Below are 24,780 nucleotides of genomic sequence, written 5' to 3' on the forward strand. Positions count from 1 at the left end.
GTCATGTTTATATTCGTATTATTCTTATGCCTAATAGTGATACAGTCAGAAATGAAGCACAGCAATTGACTAGATTTTTAAATCTAAGATGACTCTAATTTCAGTGCAGAATGTAATGTGCTAAAAGAGGCGTCTGCAAAGATTTTCAAACGGAGAAAAATTTTCGCTAAACTCTCATTCAGAACGTCTTCTATCATACACAGTCTATTATTTGATTCTTGTTGATCATTATCAAAGAAAGCAGCTGTGTAAGTATCTACAAATAGCAGTCTCTTGCCATTGTTTCGCTAATGAGACGATTCCTCTTTTTTTTAATTGTAAGCGGTGGTAGCGTGCACAAAAGCAAGCCATACGGCGAGCGGCGACAGCCCGTAAACACTCATTATCAGAAAGCAATAAACAATGCATGGCACAATACAGTAATGCATTTTCAGCTTAGAGTGATGTAAACACCTATAACAAAGAGAACGGCACTTATCAGATCAAAGAAAAATAAGTAATCAATTCAAACCAGACGAAGCACGTGAAAAAGGAAGGGAACCCGTATAAATACAGACAGAGTGCCTGACGCATAGCAATGGCTACCTGGTAAAGCTTAACTGCTAAGCTTATGACTCGAACCAAATTATTGTAGCTGTATCATCATTCATTCGACCTCAATTATGTCTCATATTATAATGGACCAACTTTGTTTCGATTTGGAGGTGCGGCCTAAAACTTTTCTCTCACCTTGAATTTCGAATCTCAGATTTCTGGTGCGGCTTAGATTCGGGAAAAATTTTTTTCCTTGATTTAGAGTCTCATTTTTCAGGTGCGGCTTAGATTCGAATGCGGCTTAGATTCGAGTAATACGGTAATTTGATTCCTGCTTTTTGCAATTATCATTAAACATTTATGATTTCTGGAAGATTCTGAGACTGACTGAATAAGACAAACTGGTATTTCAAAGAAATAACATTTATATTTATTTGTTGGTTTTATTCTGCCAATGTATCAACAATGTCTGCACTAAATTGGGCTTTCATGATTTTAATTTTCTATATAATTATTGCATATTTAATGTAAGTAATAACTATTTCTTAACCCATCTGTCCAAATAAACATAACCAAACACACAATCATTATGCATTTCCGGTATCAGATTGATACATGAACATAATAAAGAAGATTGGAGATATTGTCAATTCATAAAACACCCACTAAATACCTGTGACAATTAGAAACGAAAAAAAAAATTAAAGGAATTCACAGTGAACAAATTCAGAAAAGGAAGAAGAAATTTTTGTTAGGAATAAATTTCACTTTTCCTGTATTTATGATACTAATGTATATGAAGAAATCAAAGAATTTAAATGGCATGGAGTTGATTTATTATTGTTTTGTATTCGTAAGTATTAGTTATATCGTAAAATATTATTATTTCCGAAGGATGGAGAAGAACCAGAAATTGAAGTTGAAGCTGAGTCTCATACAACAGTAGATTCCTGTGTGCTGGAGCCAATAGAGGCATTAAATACTGCTGTTGATATAGAAGATGTTGAGCTCCTGATTGACAGTAATTATATAGGTGAATTGAAACCAACTGTGGAGGCAGCTATTCAGGCCAAGTGGTCCAAGATAATGGGTCCTGATGTTGAAATTGTAGTAAGTATAAAATTTATGTTTTTATGTCATGAGTGAAATCATCAAAAGTATAACTGTAATTGTGCTGTAACATGTACTCAATATGATAGGAATTACTATATGTTTGGGATTTAAAGGTTTATTTAGTGATAATTAACAATCTACCAGTTTTTCATTTTTCTTTCTGCCCTCTTCATGCCATTATAAGGAGGGAGGGGGTGGTGGGAGGACAACTCTGATTCCTTGTGCTTGTTTTGAATATATTCACCACATATATGTCTGCCATACACTCTGTTGTAGAGTGTGTATCTGCTATTCTTCTAATAATTTTGAGTACTAACAGTGGCAACATTAAGAATGTAAATTTATTGTATAGATATGCTATGAGCTTAAGATATCAAATATTCAAATAACCACCATACAAAAGCATATAGAAGTTCTAATACTAAGATCTAATATTAAACTTATTGCTTGCGTTCTTACCCTTTGTACCGTATTTCCTCCAGGTGGTGAGTAGTTGTCTTTCTGTATACTATTGTCCATATTCATTGGTCATGCGTAAATGGCAGTAATTATAATATTTTTATTTAATACTTCATTGTTCAGACCATGCCAGATAGTTCATATGTATAGTTTTGTCGATCTAGCTGCCTTGATCAGCAGCACATTCTAAGCTCTGGTTTCACATGAAGTTTTTAGCTTGTGCTTCTGTTGCTGCTGCCTAAAACGAGACCATTCTGTGTAATTGAGACAACATCCATCCACACACACACACACACACACACACACACACACACACACACACACACATGACCACAGTCTCTGGCTGCCGAGGCAGGACCTGTGTATCAGCATCTCTGCTGTATGATGAGTAGCTTTTCATAATATTGTCATTATTCCATCCTGAATTTTCCAGCGTTTCATTTCTAAATTACTAATTCATTATATCATTTAAAGGTGGCAACCCTCATTCTTCAGCTAGGTAGCTAATAGGATGTTACACGTCATTCTGCCGAAGTGATGTAACACCATATTTGACACCTGACCACTGATTTTTTTCATCTTGCAACATTACTATTAAATTTTTTGAGCACAAAACTTGTTATTTGACTTTTGCAAGAATGTATTCACTTTGCAGGTGATTTAATATGGAATATAGCCTAAAGCGTATCGCTACGATTTAACATTTCATCAGATAATGGTAGAACTGTAATTACTTAATTTTGTTGTGGAATAGAGGTCCTTGGTTCATTGGCATAAATTAATAGCCTCAGAACTTTTGTGTATAACTACCCATTTATTTTCTTCAGGTACTATGGGTGAATTCATGAAATTTTAACATACTTTGATTTCTTTTTTTATATTAATCCATTTTTAAATCTTGATGGTACAAATGAACACCTTGAAATTTCATACAGCTGCTTCCATACTATCACTTCAACAATCATTAGCTAAATGATTCAATGACTGGCTTTCTGTGGAGGTGCAGCTGCCATTGTTTACATAAAGACATAACACTGCAAGATTACAAGGTTATTGGAACAGGTTCTTCATTGACCTTACAATGACATATTACATGTTGCCAAATATTTAGGTGTAACACTGTTCTTTACAGGAAGGAGGAAAGTTTTTGACATAAACCAAATGTTGTAGGAAAGTTCTTGTTGAATGTAAATACTTATGGATTAAGGGAGACCACTTATCGAAAAGCTGAAACATTGAGTTGCTGATAGGCACATGCAAAAGAAACAAAACTTCCTAGCTTTCAGACTTATCCTTCAATGAATCTTAACCATACTAGGATTTGGAATTTTGGGAGGCTGAAGGTTCCGTCTAGATGGCCCATAAATATGCTGGCATAGGAAGGTGCCTTATGGTTGTTCATGGCTGTGCCGCATGTTTCTTTGTAAAGCTTCTCTTCAAAGGAAAGGTAGTTGTGGGTCAGGATATGGTTGGTAGGGCATATGAGGAATGAGGTTGGAGTCTGGAGGACATAGAAGAGTTAGTGTTCGACAGCAGCAAAGCCAGGGACATGAGGTGTGTTAGTGTATAGGGAGGTGTCATAAACAGTAATAAGTATGGATCCAGCAGGTAGAGATATGGGGTTGGTGGAAAGTCAATGAAGGAAGTGGTTAGAATTTTGGTATGGGAATCTAGGTTCTGGACAGTTGGTGGGAAGTGGTCAACAAAAGCGGAAATTCTTCCAGTAAGAACACAGTAGCCAGCTACAATGGGGCGTCCAGGTTTATTGGGTTTGCAGATTTTGTGGAGCATGTAGAAGTTGGGTGTGTGGGGTGTTGTTGGGGTGAGGAGGGAGATGGGCTAATCATCCTGGCCTATTTATATCGCCTTCAGAGTGCGCCACTCCCCAGAACTCCTACAGTCATGCATTACATGCGTAGCCCATATACTAGCCACCCTTCCCTCCCGCATTGCTAGCCAGAAAATCAGCTGTCTCCCTGTAAGCCTCTAGCCAATCACCCCAATACCTCAATACCTCACCTTGCCTCCCTCTTCCTCTACCCACCCCTTCCAGCACTACTGTCACAACAACCAACAGCAGACACCATGTAGGGGCTGAGGTCTCTCTCTCTCTCTCTCTCTCTCTCTCTCTCTCTCTGTGTGTGTGTGTGTGTGTGTGTGTGTGTGTGTGTGTGTGTGTGTGTGTGTGTGTGTGTGTGTGTCTTTTACTCTAGCTTGTCAAATGGTAACTGTGAAAGCTAGCAAGTTTTCTTTCATTTGTGCCTATCGACAACTCACTGCTTATGCTTGACATAAACCAAATTTTTACAAGATTTGCCTTTCTATGCAAAATTTCATAAAATGAATCACCTTAATAGTTGCTATACAAATATGCAAATTGTTGGTAAGACTCTTAATTATTTTAATTACTATCATTTATGGAGGCTTCAGTGCTTTTGTCACATTATTTCCTTCATCTAAGTATTTTATGAATTATGTTAAAGATCATTATCTACAGAAATGCTTGCAGTTTTAGTAATTAGACTCAACATCACTTAATGTTTTTTCTAGAACTTCCTGTCTGTTAACATTACAAACCTGTATTACTGGTATGTACCATCATCATTCTTGATTAAGACATCGTCTTGGTAAAACAGGAAAGTGGATATGAAATTTCAAAGTATTGTATTATTGTAAATGAAACAGCATTACTAACTTGTTATTTGCAGGACATTTAGTTGCTTCAAATAGTATTAGATAAAGAATAATATCTGTGAAATGAATTAACAGAAATGTAATTACAACATAATAAAAGTTACAATGCATCAAGTAGTATATTAAATATTATGTATCAAGATGTTTAGTTAATCGATGTATCATTTACTTCAATATTTGAGTCTACATACATACATACACACACACACACACACACACACACACACACACACACACACACACACACACACACACCTACTTGTGCAGCTACTTTGTTTCCAGCTAAAGACACAATACCGAAATTGCAGTTTTGCAGGTAGACTAGGGTGAGGTATTGGGTTGGGGGGGGGGGGGGATGGAGGAATTGGGAGCTTGGAGTGAGGCAGCCAGTGGGCAGGACGGGAATGTGACACACAGGCACTGGAACTAGAGATTGTGCGTTGCATAGTGACAATGATGCGAAGGCCACCAGAATGAATAGCCAGTGCAAAACTGTGGTGAAGAACAGAGTTGACTACCCAGTAGTGGAACACACGGCTCAGCACAACATGCTCGAGTTCCGTGACTGCTCCACAATCTTGACATCTGGAGTCGTCTCCCAAACACCAGCTTCCTGATCTACACAAATGAGAGTTTTTCTTGCAGCACACCCTTCACTCCAGTAATCTTCCAGGTGCCAATCTCCACTAACCCACTACACCCACAATCTGTACCTGACAGTCTTCCCTTCCTCTGTCTTGTCATCCCTCCCAACTCACACCTTCATGTCATTGTCCTATATGCCAAACAAACCCACTGGCTCCAGTACCCATGTGTTGTATTCCTGTCCTGTACACCTGCTGCTTGCTGCTTCTGCATTCCTACCCCCACACTGTGTGCCTCCCCCCGAACCACCAACTGCCTCCCTCCAACCCCTCCTCCTGCTTCCTGCATGTTTCTCCCTCTTCTCATCCCACCCAACACAACCACTCAACACAGTCCGCTGGCTAAATTACAGTCCTGGCATTGTGTGTTCATGTAGCACATTGTAGCTGCACAAGAGTGTGTGTGCACATGTATGTGGTGCTCTCTAGCTTGTTAAAGGGTTAGTCTGAAAGTTAGCAAGTTCTCCTTCTTTTTGTGTGCCTGACAACATTTCTGCCATTCAGTGAGTGGTCTCCTTTACTCCTTGATTATTTGCTGTTCATTTCCAACATGTGCAATCTCCTTTTGTTGTCTTTATTTGACTAATGTTGATCCAGCTTAAGGATTAGTTTCCATTATATTAAACAATGAGAAACACCAAAAGGCTGTACAGGAGGGGTAGAGTCTGCTAAACACCATCCAAGTGTCTCATCTCTTATCTTGGGTCCCTCAGGCTGTAACAGCAGTGAAGTTGAGGATTCTAAATAATCTGCATCACCATTTCAAATACAGTCAGTGTTTGATGTATTTTACTATTAGAACTGTTTCATACATTTTCTTTCAGGTGACACATTCTGACAAAGCACTACACTCCTTTATTTGTTTTTGTTATTACTCACTTGAGCATACAGCAAGATAGGAACCTGGTTCAATACAAGCATCACCTACAAGGATTAGACAGAAATATGGAAACACCTCAAGAAATGCATGGTTGAGCATAAATGCAGATGCTAGCCAAGCTCGCAGGTTGCACTGATGTATTTGACCACGAATGGCACCTGTGCAATGTCCTCAATATATTGTAAGTGTTAGTTGGGGTCAGAACAGTGTTCTGTGCTGTCCAGAGTGCTTTATCTCAGAGCTAAGTGAATTTGAACATTAGTAAATTGTTGGTGCTCGTATGGTTAGTGCTTCCGAAAACAAGGTATCTGAAGGGTTTGGTGTTTCAAGAGGTACCATATTAAAGATTTATACTGTATAAAGGGAAAGCAGAAAAAATCCAATAAGTCACAACATGGATGAAAGCATGTGTTGAGTGATCATGACAGATGGTCGTTGAAAAGGATTGTGACAAAAAATAAGAGGATGACAGCTGCAAAATCGTGTTGAAGTGAATTTTGCTCTCACAAACCCTGTCAGTCCCTAAACAACATGAAGGGAAATCATCAGATCAAAATTGAGCATTTGTGGTCTGCTTCAGAGAAAAGTGTGTGTGATCACTATCCATCTCCATCATTGTTACCTGAACTTGCCAGTGTTTTGCAGGGAGTATGGTATAAGATTCCCTTGAAAACCATATGGGACCTGTAGTTATCCATTCCAAGAAGAATGGAAGCTGTGTTTTGAATGCCACTGGTTTTCCTACACTGTATTAGGAATGTTAATGTGTTGTGTTTTTGGTGCTTCCATATTTTTGTCCACCCCTGTACTTCTCTCTCTAAACCGGAATCATGATTATGTTATCTGTGGTGGTCCATCATAGAGTACTTCTACCAGGGCATTGAAAACATCACTATCATTGAATTTGGCCATTGCAAAGGTGCAGCAGTGCGTGAACAGTAGGGCAACAAACACGTAAGTTGCTGCCAACAGTAGCGTGGGACACACAGCTTCCACAAATAGAATTTCACAGAGTTCTTGATAGATTTTACCTTGTTGTTGGTTCCAGTGAATTCATATGTTGAAGCAAATGTATTCTGTAATCAGTGCTTAGTCTCCTTTCTTTTAAACTTTTATTATTATTAAAATAATTGTTGTTGTTGTGGTCTTCAGTCCTGAGACTGGTTTGATGCAGCTCTCCATGCTACTCTATCCTGTGCAAGCTTTTTCATCTCCCAGTACCTACTGCAACCTACATCCTTCTGAATCTGCTTAGTGTATTCATCTCTTGGTCTCCCTCTACGATTTTTACCCTCCACGCTGCCCTCCAATACTAAATTGGTGATCCCTTGATGCCTCAGAACATGTCCTACCAACCGATCCCTTCTTCTGGTCAAGTTGTGCCACAAACTTCTCTTCTCCCCAATCCTATTCAATACTTCCTCATTAGTTATGTGATCTACCCATCTAATCTTCAGCATTCTTCTGTAGCACCACATTTCGAAAGCTTCTATTCTCTTCTTGTCCAAACTATTTATCGTCCATGTTTCACTTCCATACATGGCTACACTCCATACGAATACTTTCAGAAATGACTTCCTGACACTTAAATCAATACTGGATGTTAACAAATTTCTCTTCTTCAGAAACGCTTTCCTTGCCATTGCCAGCCTACATTTTATATCCTCTCTACTTCGACCATCATCAGTTATTTTGCTCCCCAAATAGCAAAACTCCTTTACTACTTTAAGTGCCTCATTTCCTAATCTAATTCCCTCAGCATCACCCGACTTAATTAGACTACATTCCATTATCCTTGTTTTGCTTTTGTTGATGTTCATCTTATATCCTCCTTTCAAGACACTGTCCATTCCATTCAACTGCTCTTCCAAGTCCTTTGCTGTCTCTGACAGAATTACAATGTCATCGGCGAACCTCAAAGTTTTTATTTCTTCTCCATGAATTTTAATACCTACCCCGAATTTTTCTTTTGTTTCCTTTACTGCTTGCTCAATATACAGATTGAACAACATCGGGGAGAGGCTACAACCCTGTCTTACTCCCTTCCCAACCACTGCTTCCCTTTCATGTCCCTCGACTCTTACAACTGCCATCTGGTTTCTGTACAAATTGTAAATAGCTTTTCGCTCCCTGTATTTTACCCCTGCCACCTTTAGAATTTGAAAGAGAGTATTCCAGTCAACATTGTCAAAAGCTTTCTCTACGTCTACAAATGCTAGAAACGTAGGTTTGCCTTTCCTTAATCTTTCTTCTAAGATAAGTCGTAAGGTCAGTATTGCCTCACGTGTTCCAGTGTTTCTACGGAATCCAAACTGATCTTCCCCGAGGTTGGCTTCTACTAGTTTTTCCATTCGTCTGTAAAGAATTCGTGTTAGTATTTTGCAGCTGTGACTTATTAAGCTGATTGTTCGGTAATTTTCACATCTGTCAACACCTGCTTTCTTTGGGATTGGAATTATTATATTCTTCTTGAAGTCTGAGGGTATTTCGCCTGTTTCATACATCTTGCTCACCAGATGGTAGAGTTTTGTCAGGACTGGCTCTCCCACGGCCGTCAGTAGTTCCAATGGAATATTGTCTACTCCAGGGGCCTTGTTTCGACTCAGGTCTTTCAGTGCTCTGTCAAACTCTTCACGCAGTATCATATCTCCCATTTCATCTTCATCTACATCCTCTTCCATTTCCATAATATTGTCCTCAAGTACATCGCCCTTGTATAGACCCTCTATATACTCCTTCCACCTTTCTGCTTTCCCTTCTTTGCTTAGAACTGGGTTTCCATCTGAGCTCTTGATATTCATACAAGTCGTTCTCTTATCTCCAAAGGTCTCTTTAATTTTCCTGTAGGCGGTATCTATCTTACCCCTAGTGAGATAGGCCTCTACATCCTTACATTTGTCCTCTAGCCATCCCTGCTTAGCCATTTTGCACTTCCTGACGATCTCATTTTTGAGACGTTTGTATTCCTTTATGCCTGTTTCACTTACTGCATTTTTATATTTTCTCCTTTCATCAATTAAATTCAATATTTCTTCTGTTACCCAAGGATTTCTACTAGCCCTCGTCTTTTTACCTACTTGATCCTCTGCTGCCTTCACTACTTCATCCCTCAAAGCTACCCATTCTTCTTCTACTGTATTTATTTCCCCCATTCCTGTCAATTGCTCCCTTATGCTCTCCCTGAATCTCTGTACAACCTCTGGTTCTTTTAATTTATCCAGGTCCCATCTCCTTAAATTCCCACCTTTTTGCAGTTTCTTCAGTTTTAATCTACAGGTCATAACCAATAGATTGTGGTCAGAGTCCACATCTGCCCCTGGAAATGTCTTACAATTTAAAACCTGGTTCCTAAATCTCTGTCTTACCATTATATAATCTATCTGATACCTTTTAGTATCTCCAGGGTTCTTCCATGTATACAACCTTCTTTCATGATTCTTAAACCAAGTGTTAGTTATGATTATGTTGTGCTCTGCGCAAAATTCGACCAGGCGGCTTCCTCTTTCATTTCTGTCCCCCCAATCCATATTCACCTACTATGTTTCCTTCTCTCCCTTTTCCTACACTCGAATTCCAGTCACCCATGACTATTAAATTTTCGTCTCCCTTCACAATCTGAATAATTTCTTTTATTTCATCATACATTTCTTCTATTTCTTCGTCATCTGCAGAGCTAGTTGGCATATAAACTTGTACTACTGTAGTAGGCGTGGGCTTCGTATCTATCTTGGCCACAATAATGCGTTCACTATGCTGTTTGTAGTAGCTTACCCGCATTCCTATTTTCCTATTCATTATTAAACCTACTCCTGCATTACCCCTATTTGATTTTGTGTTTATAACCCTTTAGTCACCTGACCAAAAGTCTTGTTCCTCCTGCCATCGAACTTCACTAATTCCCACTATATCTAACTTCAACCTATCCGTTTCCCTTTTTAAATTTTCTAACCTACCTGCCCGATTAAGGGATCTGACATTCCACGCTCCGATCCGTAGAACGCCAGTTTTCTTTCTCCTGATAACGACATCCTCTTGAGTAGTCCCCGCCCGGAGATCCGAATGGGGGACTATTTTACCTCCGGAATATTTTACCCAAGAGGACGCCATCATCATGTAATCATACAGTAAAGCTGCATGCCCTCGGGAAAAATTACGGCTGTAGTTTCCCCTTGCTTTCAGCCGTTCGCAGTACCAGCACAGCAAGGCCGTTTTGGTTATTGTTACAAGGCCAGATCAGTCAATCATCCAGACTGTTGCCCTTGCAACTACTGAAAAGGCTGCTGCCCCTCTTCAGGAACCACACGTTTGTCTGGCCTCTCAACAGATACCCCTCCGTTGTGGTTGCACCTACGGTACGGCTATCTGTATCGCTGAGGCACGCAAGCCTCCCCACCAACGGCAAGGTCCATGGTTCGTGGGGGGGAAAAAATAATTGTTAAAAACTGTAAAAATTAAAATGGAGATTTAATGTCTTGTCAAAGATGTGGTCATTAAAGATGGGACACAAGCTCAGATTAGAGAAGAAAATCAACAGTATCTTTTCAAAAGAAATGATTCTGACATTAGCCTTAATCAGTTAAGGGAAATCATGGAAAACCTACATCTGGATGGATGTCCAGTCTGTAATTTTAACTGCTTCCTCCTGTCCACTCCTGAAACCAAGCCCATTGTCATAGCCACATGAGATAATTTCTCAATTTCTGAAATTATGTGCATATTCAGATAGTAAGTGCTGTTGCTCTTAAACTCTGAACTGTTGCATCAGGAAATACTGTTCAGACAAACTGTGTAGTACTCTTGTCATAGACCTCTTTGCCTTTGCAACTGCTCCTGTGCTGGAATATGGAAGCTTTAAACAATTCTCAAATGTTTCTGCCAAAAATGAGAGAACACACTTATGTTCAGTACAATTGTACAGTCTCTGCAGTTACAAATGTCATCAGTAAGGTACCCAGACTGGTAATTATTCCGGAAAACCTGGAGAACCTGTAATTCTTAGGGAATTACATTTTACCTGAAAAATCAAGGATATATAAGGGAACTTCAGGAGTTTTGTAAAATCTCAGGGAATTCTGTGTTTTTAACCTAACATTGGAATTTAATTTTATTGAGCTTTATAAATCATGAATTTTAAAAGACTTAATATTTCAAAGTGTGTTAATTATTTGAATATTAGTCCATATAAATTATCGATGTTGAGAAACTATGGTTAAACTACAGCCGAAAGGAAAGAAAAGTAGTTATTGTGAGATATTGCAGCTGCCCCCCCCCCCCCCCCCACCCTGCCCTCCTCCCTCCTTTGCCTACTCAGCATTAATTTCTCAGAAGCTTCTTTTGACATCATCTTCCTCCCCATGCCCAGAATTCTCAGGGTGGTTGTTGTTGTTGTTGTTGTTGTTGTTGTTGTTGTTGTTTTTTTTTTTTTTTTCTAAGTAGCCACCCTGGTATCGCTTCATGTACAATTTCAGATCATGTATCAATCTGACATTAATCCTGTGTAATATTCATGAAAGACAGTTCTGCACAGTCAGTAGCACCATTGCCATAGCTCAGCCATTTTCTCTATGGTGAGCCACACCTATCTGAGCTGGTACATAATGACACAGAATATTTGCTCAGTCAGCAAGTATCGAAACACACAAAAGAACTGCCATTTCCCTGCCTTGTAGAGGCCCAGTGTCTTTCAGGGCCAATACATGTGTACATCATTACAAAATATCATATTCATGATCCATGGAACTAGTATTAATTTAATCTAATCTAATCTAATCTAATCAAGTGGAACAGCTTCCCAGCAGGCTACAATTCTAAATAAATTTCCTGATAACAGATACTTCCCTGAGACAATGATCATTTGTCAGTCAGGTAGCTGTTGGGTAACACATTGCATTACCAAAAGTGATATGTTATACCTCACACTGTACCATATTAATTAATGAAAACATCTCTAAGCAAAAGAGTCTCAAAAATAAAAGAACAATCAAATGAAGAGAGAAAAATACCCCTATTTACCAACCACCAAAAGTTATTAAACTAAACAAAGAATGACAAGCACTAAAATTCACTAACAGTAAACCCTTCTTTTACCTAAACAGAGGAAAGAGCTATTGAATCTTGAACTTTCTATGGCATAAGTAGGAAAATAACACATGAGCTCTGGTTGAGGGAAACGCAACTGGATAGCATGAGGAGGACATCTATATCTCCATCTTCATAAATACTCCACAAGCCACAGTACAGTGAATGCTGGATACATCATACCAATATTATCAGTCTTCTTTTGTATTCCGTTCATGCAACGAGCAAGAGATAAACTACTATATGCCTCTGTATGTGATATAATCTTTCTTATCTTTCTCTTTGAGCCCTATGCGAGATATACATTGGTGTCAGCATAATTCTCGCAAAGTCTTCCATGAATATAGATTCTCTAAATTTACTGCTCAGGATCTAATGAGATGTATGTTTCTGTTCTTCACAAGCATTTCTGCTAAACTTTCATACTGATAATACTGAAGTTTTGTGATCTTAATTCCTTTGAATTTGTATGATATCTGTTGTGAGTTGTGGTTGATAAGGGCTCCAAACACTGGAACAATATTCCAGAATTGGTCACACTAGCATCTGGTACAGGATTTCTTTTACAGATGCACCAAAAATTATGAGACCTTTTCCAACAAATCTTGGTATTCCTGTTGCCTTCCTTAATGCGTGACTGTCATATTTCATATCACTTGTTGATGTTATCCCTATCTACTTATATGATATAATGTGTTCAAGCTTAATCAGAATTACTATACCTCTTTTTTTGTACAAAAAAAGAAAAAGAAAAAAAAACATTATCCTGCATTTATCCACAGTTACAGAGATTATACCAAGTGGAAAAGTTTTCCAAGTCATCCTGAAATAGAGTGTATGACTGTTTTTTGGAAATCCTCTTAAATGATTAATTATGTCATTTTATACTCATAACATGCCTTTTTCCCAATGGATTTCAGTATTTGAAAAAAAAATTCAAATAATTTGGAAGCCCACTAAAACGCTCCGTTTGAGTCATATGATGCATGTGATATCACTGGCTAGCACGCTGCTCCTATTGTTGTACAGCTCATTCACACCGATATCTTGTTTTGGAATTTACATTTTGAAAAATGGATTACAAATGGTGTATAGTACCAAAATGTACAAGTTCATCTACAAAAACTCTGAAAAATTGTTTCTGAATGTTCCAAACCATGAGAAGATGCAGAAAACGTGTTTGCAACTTGCTTGTAGACAACCAAATGAGATAGTGGTCACTACGTGTGTGTATTTCTGTGAGGATCCTTTAGATGTAAGTGAACACTCCATATGGGCACGTTGACACTTTTAGTGTAATAGATTAGCGTGCTGTACTACTAATGCAATGTTCGCAAGATTGATCCTCATTTGAAGCAAACCCCCCATCCCTCTCCCCACCTCTAATCCTTCCTGTTCTCTTCACATAATACTACTGTCTTCTTAAGTTTACTTTATACATAACACAGTTATGTAAGAGCTTCAGATTCTATATCGTGTAACATTTTAGTACCTCTCCTCATTTATTAGCTCCATTGTTAAAAATCTGATCAGTTTGAGATGAAGCACACAGATGGTCTTAAGGAACTGTATTTCATGGCCTGGTGCCACCCTTATTCTTCAGAATCTGAAAAACTATTTAACAACTTCTGACTAATATTTTTTGCAAACACATCATTTAACACAATAATTTGACACCACCATCTGTCTCCAATGAGCCTGTTGCAAAGCCGTATGGTTTTGACAAAGAGAAACACTGAATTTTGCTTGGAACCCACGAGGAAATATAATAAGATCAGGATATTAAGATAAAATGAAAGTTGATCCTGCTGAAGCACTTTTAAATCATAGTGTTTCAGTAGCAGTTAAGCATGCATTAGAACAACAGATATTTCAAGGTTCTGCTGCATCAACTGCATAATTTACAGACATAATTTCCAGTGCCTTAAATTAATGACCTGGGGCAAATGCAGTGATGTTCTGCAGTTCTCCATGAGTGTTATTACTCCGCCTGAAAATTTGAAGATTGAGAAACGAGGTACCTGGAAAAAGGTAGTAGTTCTGGCAATGACCACAGCAATTAACAATGAGAATTCTGTTTTACTGCCTGGGAAAACCTTTTCAGCATGAGCAAATAGTCTAGCTTCAGATTCCCTTAGCACTGTGTCATAGTAGTTCTGTCCCAGTTGTCATGCAATGAAGTTTTTGTGTTTCTTATTTTTGGAATATGAAAATGTGGGTTGTTTTCAAAGAGAATAGAAGATAGCCATAAATGCATCACAGTTTCTGCTATCAGCCTTCACAAAATTCCTTGCCATTGTTACTTAAAAGTTGCAAATGCATTTTCCATTACTAAATAACTAAACTGTTTCCAGAAAAAGTGTGGAAAAACGCTAGGAACTAACTTGGGGTAATACTCATGTAACATGCATATATCTTCGTAATACTCCTAGCTTGTGATGTCACCAGAGCTTCAGCAGATAATAGAGTGTTTCTGATCAGATGACCAAATCCTAAAATTTAGTAATTTTTAAGCATAAGTTACATAAAACTAACAAATATTGAGTGAGAAAATTGCCTGAAAATACTGTTTGCATATTATAATCGTTCAGAATAATGATGAGCCAAACCATATTTTTAACATAGGGATGTAGCCTGTACCATACAGTTGTTGAATGACAGTATTGTCCTGTATAAAATTGCATCATCAATGAACAGTTTTATAGTGCTGCTGATCCTATCTGATAAATCCTTTATGTATATTGAAAACATTAGAAGTTCTATTACACTTCTTTGGGGCTCTCTTGATGTTACTTTTATTTCTGAGAAACATTTGCAGACCTGTGTAGCTTATTGGGTTCTGTAAGTCAAATATCCTCAAGTCAATCACATATTTACAAAAATACTCTGTATGGTTGTATCTTAGTTAGCAACCGTTAATTTGTTAGTGTCAGATACATTAATTGAAGTATAGGAAGCAGACACTATCTGCTCACTAACCTACATTTATTGTTTGTAAGATGTCATGTCTGAGCAAAGAAAGCTGTGTTTCACATATGTGTGCTTTTTTTCTGAATTCATGTTGATTCTCTGAGAGACGCTAGTTTTCTCACAGGAACATCATAAGTTTTGAGCTGAGAATATGCTTTAGTATCCTGCAACAGGTAGACGTCAGATGTATAGGTCTACAATGCTGTGCATGCCATTTATTACCCTTTTTGTAAACAGCAGTGACATATGCTGTGTTTCAGTCACATGAGAATATAAAGCAATTCGTGATAACTGTGACCTAGGAAAGTAGCAAATTCCATAGCGTATTTAGAGTACTTAAGACAAAATCTAACTGGAATCTTGTTGGCACCTGGTATCGCTTCTCTCTCTCTCTCTCTCTCTCTCTCTCTCTCTCTCTGTGTGTGTGTGTGTGTGTGTGTGTGTGTGTGTGTGTGTGTGTGTCAAACAGATACGGTAGTACCCCCTTGCATGAATATATAAATTCCAACAGTGTAGGAAAAAGATTGCTGCTTACTGTAAAGAAGATACATTAAGTTGCAGACAGGCACTTACATAAAGCTTACAGCCACAGCCATTATCAGCAAAAGAGAAACACATACCATTCATACACATAAGCACACAGACCTCATGCACACTTGACTGCCAACTCTGGCAGCTCAGACCTGGGAATTGGTAGTTGCGTGCATGAGATGTACTTGCTTGTGTGTATGAATGGTGTGTGGTGTTTTTTTGCTGATAGCCTTAAGCTTTATGTACTTGTCTTTTAATAGTGCCTGTCTGCAACTTAATGTATCTTTCTTATGGTAAGTAGCAATCTATCTTTTCCTACATTGTTGATATTCCTACCTTGAGTTTCCATTGTTTTATATTGTTAAATGTAGAATTTAAAATGGATGCCTTCTGTCTGCTGTCTCCAGTTTCTACATCAGATGTATTAACGAGAGATTTAATGAAAGATTTGAGTCTGTTCATTGACTTAATATAGGACTAAAACTTCGTAGGATTTTCTGATAAATCTTTCACCAGGTTCTGACTGTGAAAATTATTGTAGGCTTCATGCATGGTGTTTCATGCAGATGTGCAAGTTACTATTAAATTTTGTATTTCACTCTTAAATAGGAAACACTTCCTAATGTTCTAGAATTTTGCTGTTTAAGTGTTTCTTTCTAAAAGTTTCTCATCTGGACCATGGTTTTTAGTGTGTTTTAACTTTAGTCAAAATCGTTCTGCCACAACCATCATCAGCAAAAGACAAACACATACAATTCATACACATAAGCACACAGACCTCATGCACACTTGACTGCCAGCTCTGGCAGCTCAGACCTGCAGTTCAGAACTAAATGATCTCAATTTGTCATTTCAATAAGTTGGTTGTGATTCTGTATTCATTTGACCAAATACAAATACTCTCCTACCTCTCGTGATAACTTTTTGCCTGTGGTTACCATTGGTCACATAATAGCATCATTTTCACTAATCCCCATCTCATTGGTGACACTCAGACAGATAGAGTCTGTTTGTAGCTAGGAAGCCTACAACTTTTCTTTCATGTGTGGGCTGTCAGACTAGTTGTTTGAGGCAGTTGCTGGACAAAGTTATCCATATTACTTTGCAAGACTATTTATCTTCACTATGAATAATGTATGCATAGTTTATCCAGTTGTTACTGGGCAAGTTAAACCCACCACTTAACTCTACCATACACTTGGTGTTATGTCTGTGATACCGGGTTTAGACTCTCCCTGAGTAATGCTTGTTCCTCAGGATGGCGTGCCTATTTAGAATCAGAAGTAACTTTCTCTCTAATTTCCTAGATGGAGTACCTCTCTCCTATGATGTACTGCCCTTTCTTTGCAAAGGTACCTGATGCATGTAGTAACAGATATTTGCTTCTCTGTGACCCTTTCAGTTTGATTATTGCTAATTTACATACAAAAAGCTCATATCGGGAAAATTAATTAAAACGAAGGACATTCAGAAGTCTACCATAGCAATCCACTGCTGATGCAAACATGCAAGGTTAAACAATGAAGCATGTTCAGCTACATATGCAAAACATGTGCTTGCTATCACATGTATCGGGTAATAGAAACTGTTTTGATGTGTCAATTATAAAATGATCATAATCTGAAATGAGTATGTTCTGCAATTATGAATATGAAACTGTAGAGCATATATTGAAATTTTTTTATATGCAGCCCATGACATCCCTCTCAAGTGTTCTAGCTGATACAATTGTTTGAATTTTTCCTGATGTTTCATCAGCTTGAATTGCTCACAGTGCTGAAGATTCCACATTCACATCAGTAATGAAGGACTTGTCACTTGCACCAGGAGAATCTCATAAAAATCATGACAACTTGTAGCAATATGTCTATGCAACTTATAATTCACAACTCACTTCACTGTTTTCGCTGTGTATGGGAATGTAACTACGAGGGCCGTTCAGAAAGTAACCTCCGGTTGATTTAAAAAAATACACCAAGTTAAATAAAAATATTTTAATATATACATCTTACAACTACATCTTTGCACTATTTTTCTACATAGTCTCCATAGCGATTGAGGCACTTATCGTATCTCTTCACAAGCTTTGAAATTCCTTCTGCATAAAAATCACCCGCTTGTGCCTGGAGCCAGCCTGTGACCGCATCTTTGAGCTCTTCGTCGTCATCAAACCGCTGTGACCCGAGCCATTTCTTCAAATGCATGAAGAGGTGATAATCACTTGGCGCCAGGTCTGGGCTGTAAGGTGGATGGTTGATAACGTCCCACTTGAAGGACTCAAGAACAACACCCCTTTGGTATCCCAAAACACCGTTGCCATCAGTTTTCTGGCAGAAAAATCTTGCGAGGCTTTTCTTGGTTTGGTAGGCGAATTTGAATGTGCCCACATCTTTGATTGTTCTGTTGTCTCAGGGTTCACGTACTTAATCCAGGTTTCGTCACCGGTCACGATTCTGTTTAACAACGGTTCTCCTTCGTCCTCATAACGTGACAGAAAGTCTAATGCAGAGGCCATTCTTTGAGTTTTTGTGGTGGTCGGTAAGAATTTTGGGCACCCATCGTGCACAGAACTTACGGTAACCCAATCTTGCTGTCACTATCTCGTACAAGAGAGTCTTAGAAATCTGTGGAAAACCAGTAGACAACTCCGACATTGAGAAACGTCGATTTTCACGAACTTTTGCATCAACTGTCTGAACGAGTTTGTCAGTCACCAATGATGGTCTACCACTCCTCTCTTCATCACGAACGTTTTCTCGTCCACTTTTAAATAAACGTACCCATTCACGGACAACTCCTTCACTCATAACTCTTGGTCCGTACACGGCACAAAGCTCACGATGAATAGCTGCTGCAGAATATCCTTTGGCTGTAAAAAACCTTATGACAGCACGCACTTCACATTTGGCGGGGTTTTCTATTGCAGCACACATTTCAAACTGCCACAAAAACTAAACTAGCGCAGGTACGACGTTCACTCGACCACGGCTTGATGCTGACTGACCTGTTGAGTGCGGTTATTTGGATGTGAGTGCCAATAAACTCTTTAAAAGAAAGAAGCTGTAATGGAACAGACTCTGTTGACATTTATGTAGTTTCTGTTTACAGAAGCTGTTTGAAATCTTTTGCTTTATATCCAGCATTCCCTTCAACTCACCTCAAGCATATTTTTTGCTTATGTGCACCTCATTTTTATACTGATTTTACTTATTTTCTTTTCTTGTAATATACATTCTGTACTCCCAATTTCTCTCTCTGGTTCCCCCCTCTCCCCCAATCCTGGTTACTACATTCAAAACATTGAAATGATTTCCTTTTTTGTCCTGCACTCCAAGTAGTTGAGAGCTTCATGCATGCTTTTATGTCAACCATTCCCTGAAATTTTAATTCATCATCTGAATCTTTATAGTTATGTGTTTCAAGCATTCTTTCTCAAGCTGAATAGACAAGGGATAAAAAAATTACTTCCATTGATGTGTTCACCAGAACTGCCTTTAATCAGTTTTGTAGACAGAATTGAATATATTTTGTTTGCTTGATTTCAGGTCGCACAGCTCTGCAAGTTTAATGAAGGTGGTGGCCTTGGGATCAGCTTGGAAGGTACAGTGGATGTTGAAGATGGACAGGAGGTCAGGCCACACCACTACATACGTTCCATCCTGCCTGAAGGCCCTGTTGGAGCAAATGGTCGACTTCGTTCAGGAGACGAGCTTTTGGAGGTTAGAAACATTTTCAGTTTGGTTATTTAACAACTGTATTAAGTAAATTTATTGTTGCATGCTATAATTTTCCTTCACTCATTAAATAATGAGGCTCACATTTTACAGAATTGAGCTGTAATTGCAGTTTACTCAAAAATGACAGGTGTTTTGTAATGTATTTAAAATTATTAAATTCCATTAAGTGAAATGTTAGTTGAACTTAACTTTATTGATTGAAAACTGTCAGCAGTTGTTGATCACAGTCATTCTGTTATTTGCAAAATGTAATGAATTTTACTATTTTGCACACATCACATGGAAAATGTGATTTTTGAATCAAATATACACGCATTAAAAAAAAGTTTTGCATCACCCCAGTTCACAGAACTGACGACAGACATTGACTGTGGATATTGTATCACAGACACAGCCCCTTTGACTGTTCAGAGATGTCACGAAACCTACCCAAAGATGTAAACAACCACACGTGAACAGCACATTTTAGATGGAGGGGGTCTGACAGCCAATCAGTCCCAGTCATTCCACCAGGAAGGAGATATATGGCTCATGTTGTCTGTAGTTCAGCCATACGTAGATGGTCAATACCACAGTTTGATCACGTCCACATTGTTACTTTGTGCCAGGAAGGGCTCTGGCTCTCAACAAGGGAAGTGTCCAGGCATCTCGGAGTGAACCAAAGTGACGTTGTTCAGACATGGAGGAGATACAGAGAGACGGGAACTGCAGATGACATTCCTCGCTCAGGCCACCCAAGAGCTACTACAGCAGTGGATGACCGCTACCTACGGATTATGGCTCGGAGGAACCCTGACAGCAATAGCACCATGTTGAATAATGCTTTTTGTGCAGCAACAGGATGTTGTGTTATGACTCAAACAGTGCACAGTAGGCTGCATGATGCACAGCTTTCACTCCCGACGTCCATGGTGAGGTCCATCTTTGCAACCATGACACCATGCAGCACGGTACAGATGGGCCCAACAACATGCCAAATGGACTGCTCACAATTGGCATCACGTTCTCTTCACAGATGAGTGTTGCATATGCTTTCAGCCAGACAGTCATCGGAGATGTGTTTGGAGGCAACCCGGTCAGGCTGAAGCCTTAGACACTCTGTCCAGCGAGTGCAGTAAGGTGGAGGTTCCCTCATGTTTTGGGGTGGCATTATGTGGGGCTGATGTACACCACTGGTGGTCATGGAAGGCACCATAATGGCTGTACAGTAGGTGAATACCATCCTCCAACCGATAGTGCAACCATATCAGCAGCATATTGGCGAAGCATTCGTCTTCATGGACGACAATTTGTGCCCTCATCATGCACATCTTGTGAATGACTTCCTTCAGGATAACAACATCGCTCGACTGGAGCGGCCAGCATGTTCTCCAGACATGTAGCCTAAAGAACATGCCTGGGATAGATTGAAAAGGGCTGTTTATGAACGACATGACTTGCCAACCACTCTGAGGGATCTACGCCAAATTGCCATTGAGGAGTGGAACAGTCAGGACCAACAGTGCCTTGATGAACTTGTGGATAGTGTGCTATGATGAATACAGGTCTGCATCAGTGCAAGACGACATGCTACTGGGTATTAGAGGTACTGGTGTGTACAGCAATCTGGACCACCGCTGCTGGAGATCTTGCTGTATGGTGGTACAACATGCATTGTGTGGTTTTCATGAACAATAAAAGGGGTGGAAATGATGTTTATGATGATGTCTATTCCAATTTTCTGTACAGGTTCCGGAACTCTCAGAACCAAGGTGATAAAAAACTTTTTTTGATGTGTGTAATATACAGTTTTAGTAATTCTTACAGATATTCATGATTTGTTGAACATACAACATTCAAAACACATATTTCCACTCTATTTGCTCAGCCACCACTCTACTGTCCACCATGCTACCCAGTAAACAACTGTATAGCCTCTCCTTCCAAAACTTCGAACACAAAGTGAAAAGTTAGATATATTTTACATACAAAGAAAATACAATAAAAAGATTATATAACTTAACAAATAGCAACCACTTCAGTTTCCAGTTTCTTTGGGTATGAACACTACAGTAATTTAAGATTATGAAAATTAATTTTGTACAGTGAAATTATTATTAAGAAATATTTTTTTGTTTACATTGTGATTACAGGAACCAGAAAATTTTGCATTTGTGATAAATGTGATTACAGATATCAATTCTGCATCAAAATGGAAAAATGCTAAATTATGTGATAAATGCTATTAGATAGTGAATTTAACCAGATGAACTGTTTTATCAGAGAGAATTCGAAATGGCTTTATTTTCTGCTTGTAAATATTAAAAATATAAACATTTTTTTTGTTACTGGTACTGCACATCATCTGGTGAAACTCAATTTGGGAAGATAGTGTGCATAAGAACATCTTTCCAACATAAAAAGTGCATGAAGACAGTGATATATTGGTGAGCTCATTTCCCTGGTGCCATGCCAGGTGTGGGAGGCTGCATGGTCTCTACACTGTGTAATGCTTCATAGGACTCAGCCATGGGACGCAGCATCTTAGAACAGAGAAACATGTATGTTTGTCTGCTAGCTCAAAATTTCATATATTGTGGATACTTAAACACTGCAGATTTACATTGGGGGGGGGGGGGGGGGGGGCAGTGTTTTGAACAACAGTTACATAAGATACCAGTAAAGCAAGAAATAGTGTGGTAGCCCTTACCAAATGCTTAGTGTTGTATATTGCTCATTGTTACCATATGTTGTAGGAAAGTTCTTGTATGATGTACATACTTTAGGATTAAAGGAGTCCGCTCACTGAAAAGCAGAAGTCTTGAGTTGTTGTTAGGCACACACAAAAAGTAGGGAAACTTGGTAGTTTTAAGAATTATCCTTCGACAAGTTAGAATACAACAATCTCACACACACACACACACACACACACACACACACACACACACACACACACATCAACCACAAATATGCATGTTGCACACCTATGCCCCTATATGATGCCAGATAGACTGACAGTGCCAGCGTTGTTTTGTGGCAGGTGGAATAGTTGTGATGGGGTTAGTGTCAAGTGTGGTGGGTGGAGGGAGAGGGATGGGGAAACAGGGAAAAGTGCCGGGGAAGGGGGGGGGGGGGGGGAGGTGAGTGGCTAGCGGGTCAGAGGTAAGCATGTTTGCCAGGTAGGAATGATGGAGAGAAAGGGGGGGGGGGGGTACCACATGTACAGGCCAGCACAATTGTAGCAGTCTGTGGGAAGCAGCACAATCTGGAGACAATATGAGGACATGAATTTGGGACAGTGTGTTACCTGAAATTGAGTCCAGCACAATTATGAGAGCAGAGAATATGTTGTAAGGATCATTCCCATCTGTGTATTTCAGAGACACTGATTATGAAGCAACCGTTCAAATTGAGCATGTTGTGCACAGCTGCATGTTGTGCCACCGGGTGGTCAACTTTGTTCTTGACAACAGATTGGTGGTGGACATTCATCCTGGTGGGCATCTGGGTCGTAGTAGTCATACTGGGTGGTAGTAGTCATACAACATAAAAGGCTGTGCAGTGTTTGCAGCAGAGTTGGTATATGACATGGCTGCTTTCACAGGTGGCCTGGACTCTGATGGACTAAGATAAGCCTGTGGCAGGACTGGAGCAGAAGGTGCTGGGTGAATGGATTAGGTATCATATCCTTACGGCAAGGGATTTGGAATGGGAGTGATATAGGAATGGGCTAGGACATTGTGTAGGTTGGGTGGACGACAGAACGCCACCTCAGGAGGGATGAGAAGGATCATGGGTAGGATGTTCCTCATTTCAGGGCTGGATGAAAGAGAATCAAAGCTCTGGTGAAGGTTATAATTCAGTTGTTCTTGTCCAGGGTGATATTAGTTGGCAAGGGGGGGGGGGGGGGAGGGGTGTCCATCTTTGTAGCTCATTCTTGGGGGTGGGGGGTGGGGAGTGAGAAGGTTAAAGGTGTGTTAGGATATGACATGGGATATTTGTTTGTGGGCTAGGTTTGGGGATATTGCCTTTCTGTGAAGTCCTTCATATGACACTCAGTGTCAATGGCTTCTTCACAACCCAAGCCATCTGGACCCTTCCCTCCACTACCAGCTTCTCTGAACTATACAGATGCATGTTATCCTTACAATGCATCCTCTGCTACCATAATCATCCTGGCCTCAATCTTAGGCAACCCACTGTTACTGCAATATCCATCCAACAGTTTCCCTTTCCTCCGTCCTGTCAACCCCTCCCAATTCACGTCCCTACATCACCTTCAGCATAATGCTGCTTCTCACTGGCTACTACAACCTTGCCAGCCCATATATCTACCATCCCTCCCTCCCCCATTACTAGTCGCTAGCCGCCCACCCCCAGGCCCTCTCCCTGTTTCCTACCCATCCCACCTGACACTAACCCTACCACAACCAGTCCACCTGCCGCAAAATAGCAGTGGCACTGTCAGTCTAGTCAGCACCATGTAGGGGCATAGGTATGTGCGCAAGTTTTCCTTCCATACTTAAGCTTTTCAATGAGTGGTCTCCTGCAATCATTGTTCCTTTATAGTGCCTGCTTTTTGCACTATAACGAATGGAAAATAAAATCTGTCAATATATTTTGACCATACTGAAAGTCTTCCAATGTGCAACTTGTTGGTTGTTCTGTAGCATTGACCTTTGGCCACCAAAGGTCAAAATCAATATTCAGCCTGTTTTACAATTATTGAATTGGTGGCAAAAGAAAAATCATGTTGAGAAACACATTAAATCAGAGAATCACTTACAACTAATTCACGTTGCCTGCTTTGTTACATTGCCCTCGGTAGCTGGCATCTCTTCTCTCAATCATCGAAGCTGGTGGAAAACTGTTGGTGAAGGGTAATGAAAGGGTAATTCCAACGACGTATCCCACACAGGATATAGAGCTGAATATCACTCACTTTTAATACAAGTTTTGCTACAATTAAAAGTTACTATTTATGACCAAGACCAGTCTCACAAGGTTTTGCTAATGCAGGTAAATGAATAGCTACATTCTGCACATATTCATAGTTCTTGTTATTCGGCCCTAGTGCAGTAGAACTAACCCTACCAAGATAATAATTGATTGTTTATTGTTGCAAAAGGACAGTTCACATTATAATCACAGAGTTAAACAC

At 39.4% G+C, this 24,780-nt stretch overlaps 1 protein-coding gene across 3 annotated transcripts in view; it reads left to right on the plus strand.

The window, feature by feature from the left end:
* LOC124795501 (patj homolog) overlaps window positions 1-24,780 on the plus strand; it is a 489,093-nt gene that overhangs the window by 429,385 nt on the left and 34,928 nt on the right. For all 3 annotated transcript variants that reach the window (XM_047259561.1, XM_047259560.1, XM_047259562.1), the window contains 2 exons: window positions 1,429-1,644; window positions 19,449-19,622. In XM_047259561.1, coding sequence (XP_047115517.1) covers window positions 1,429-1,644; window positions 19,449-19,622 — 390 coding nt within the window. The remainder of the gene's footprint in view (window positions 1-1,428; window positions 1,645-19,448; window positions 19,623-24,780) is intronic.

This window comes from Schistocerca piceifrons, chromosome 4 (genome assembly GCF_021461385.2).
Source record: "Schistocerca piceifrons isolate TAMUIC-IGC-003096 chromosome 4, iqSchPice1.1, whole genome shotgun sequence".
Lineage (NCBI taxonomy): Eukaryota > Metazoa > Arthropoda > Insecta > Orthoptera > Acrididae > Schistocerca > Schistocerca piceifrons.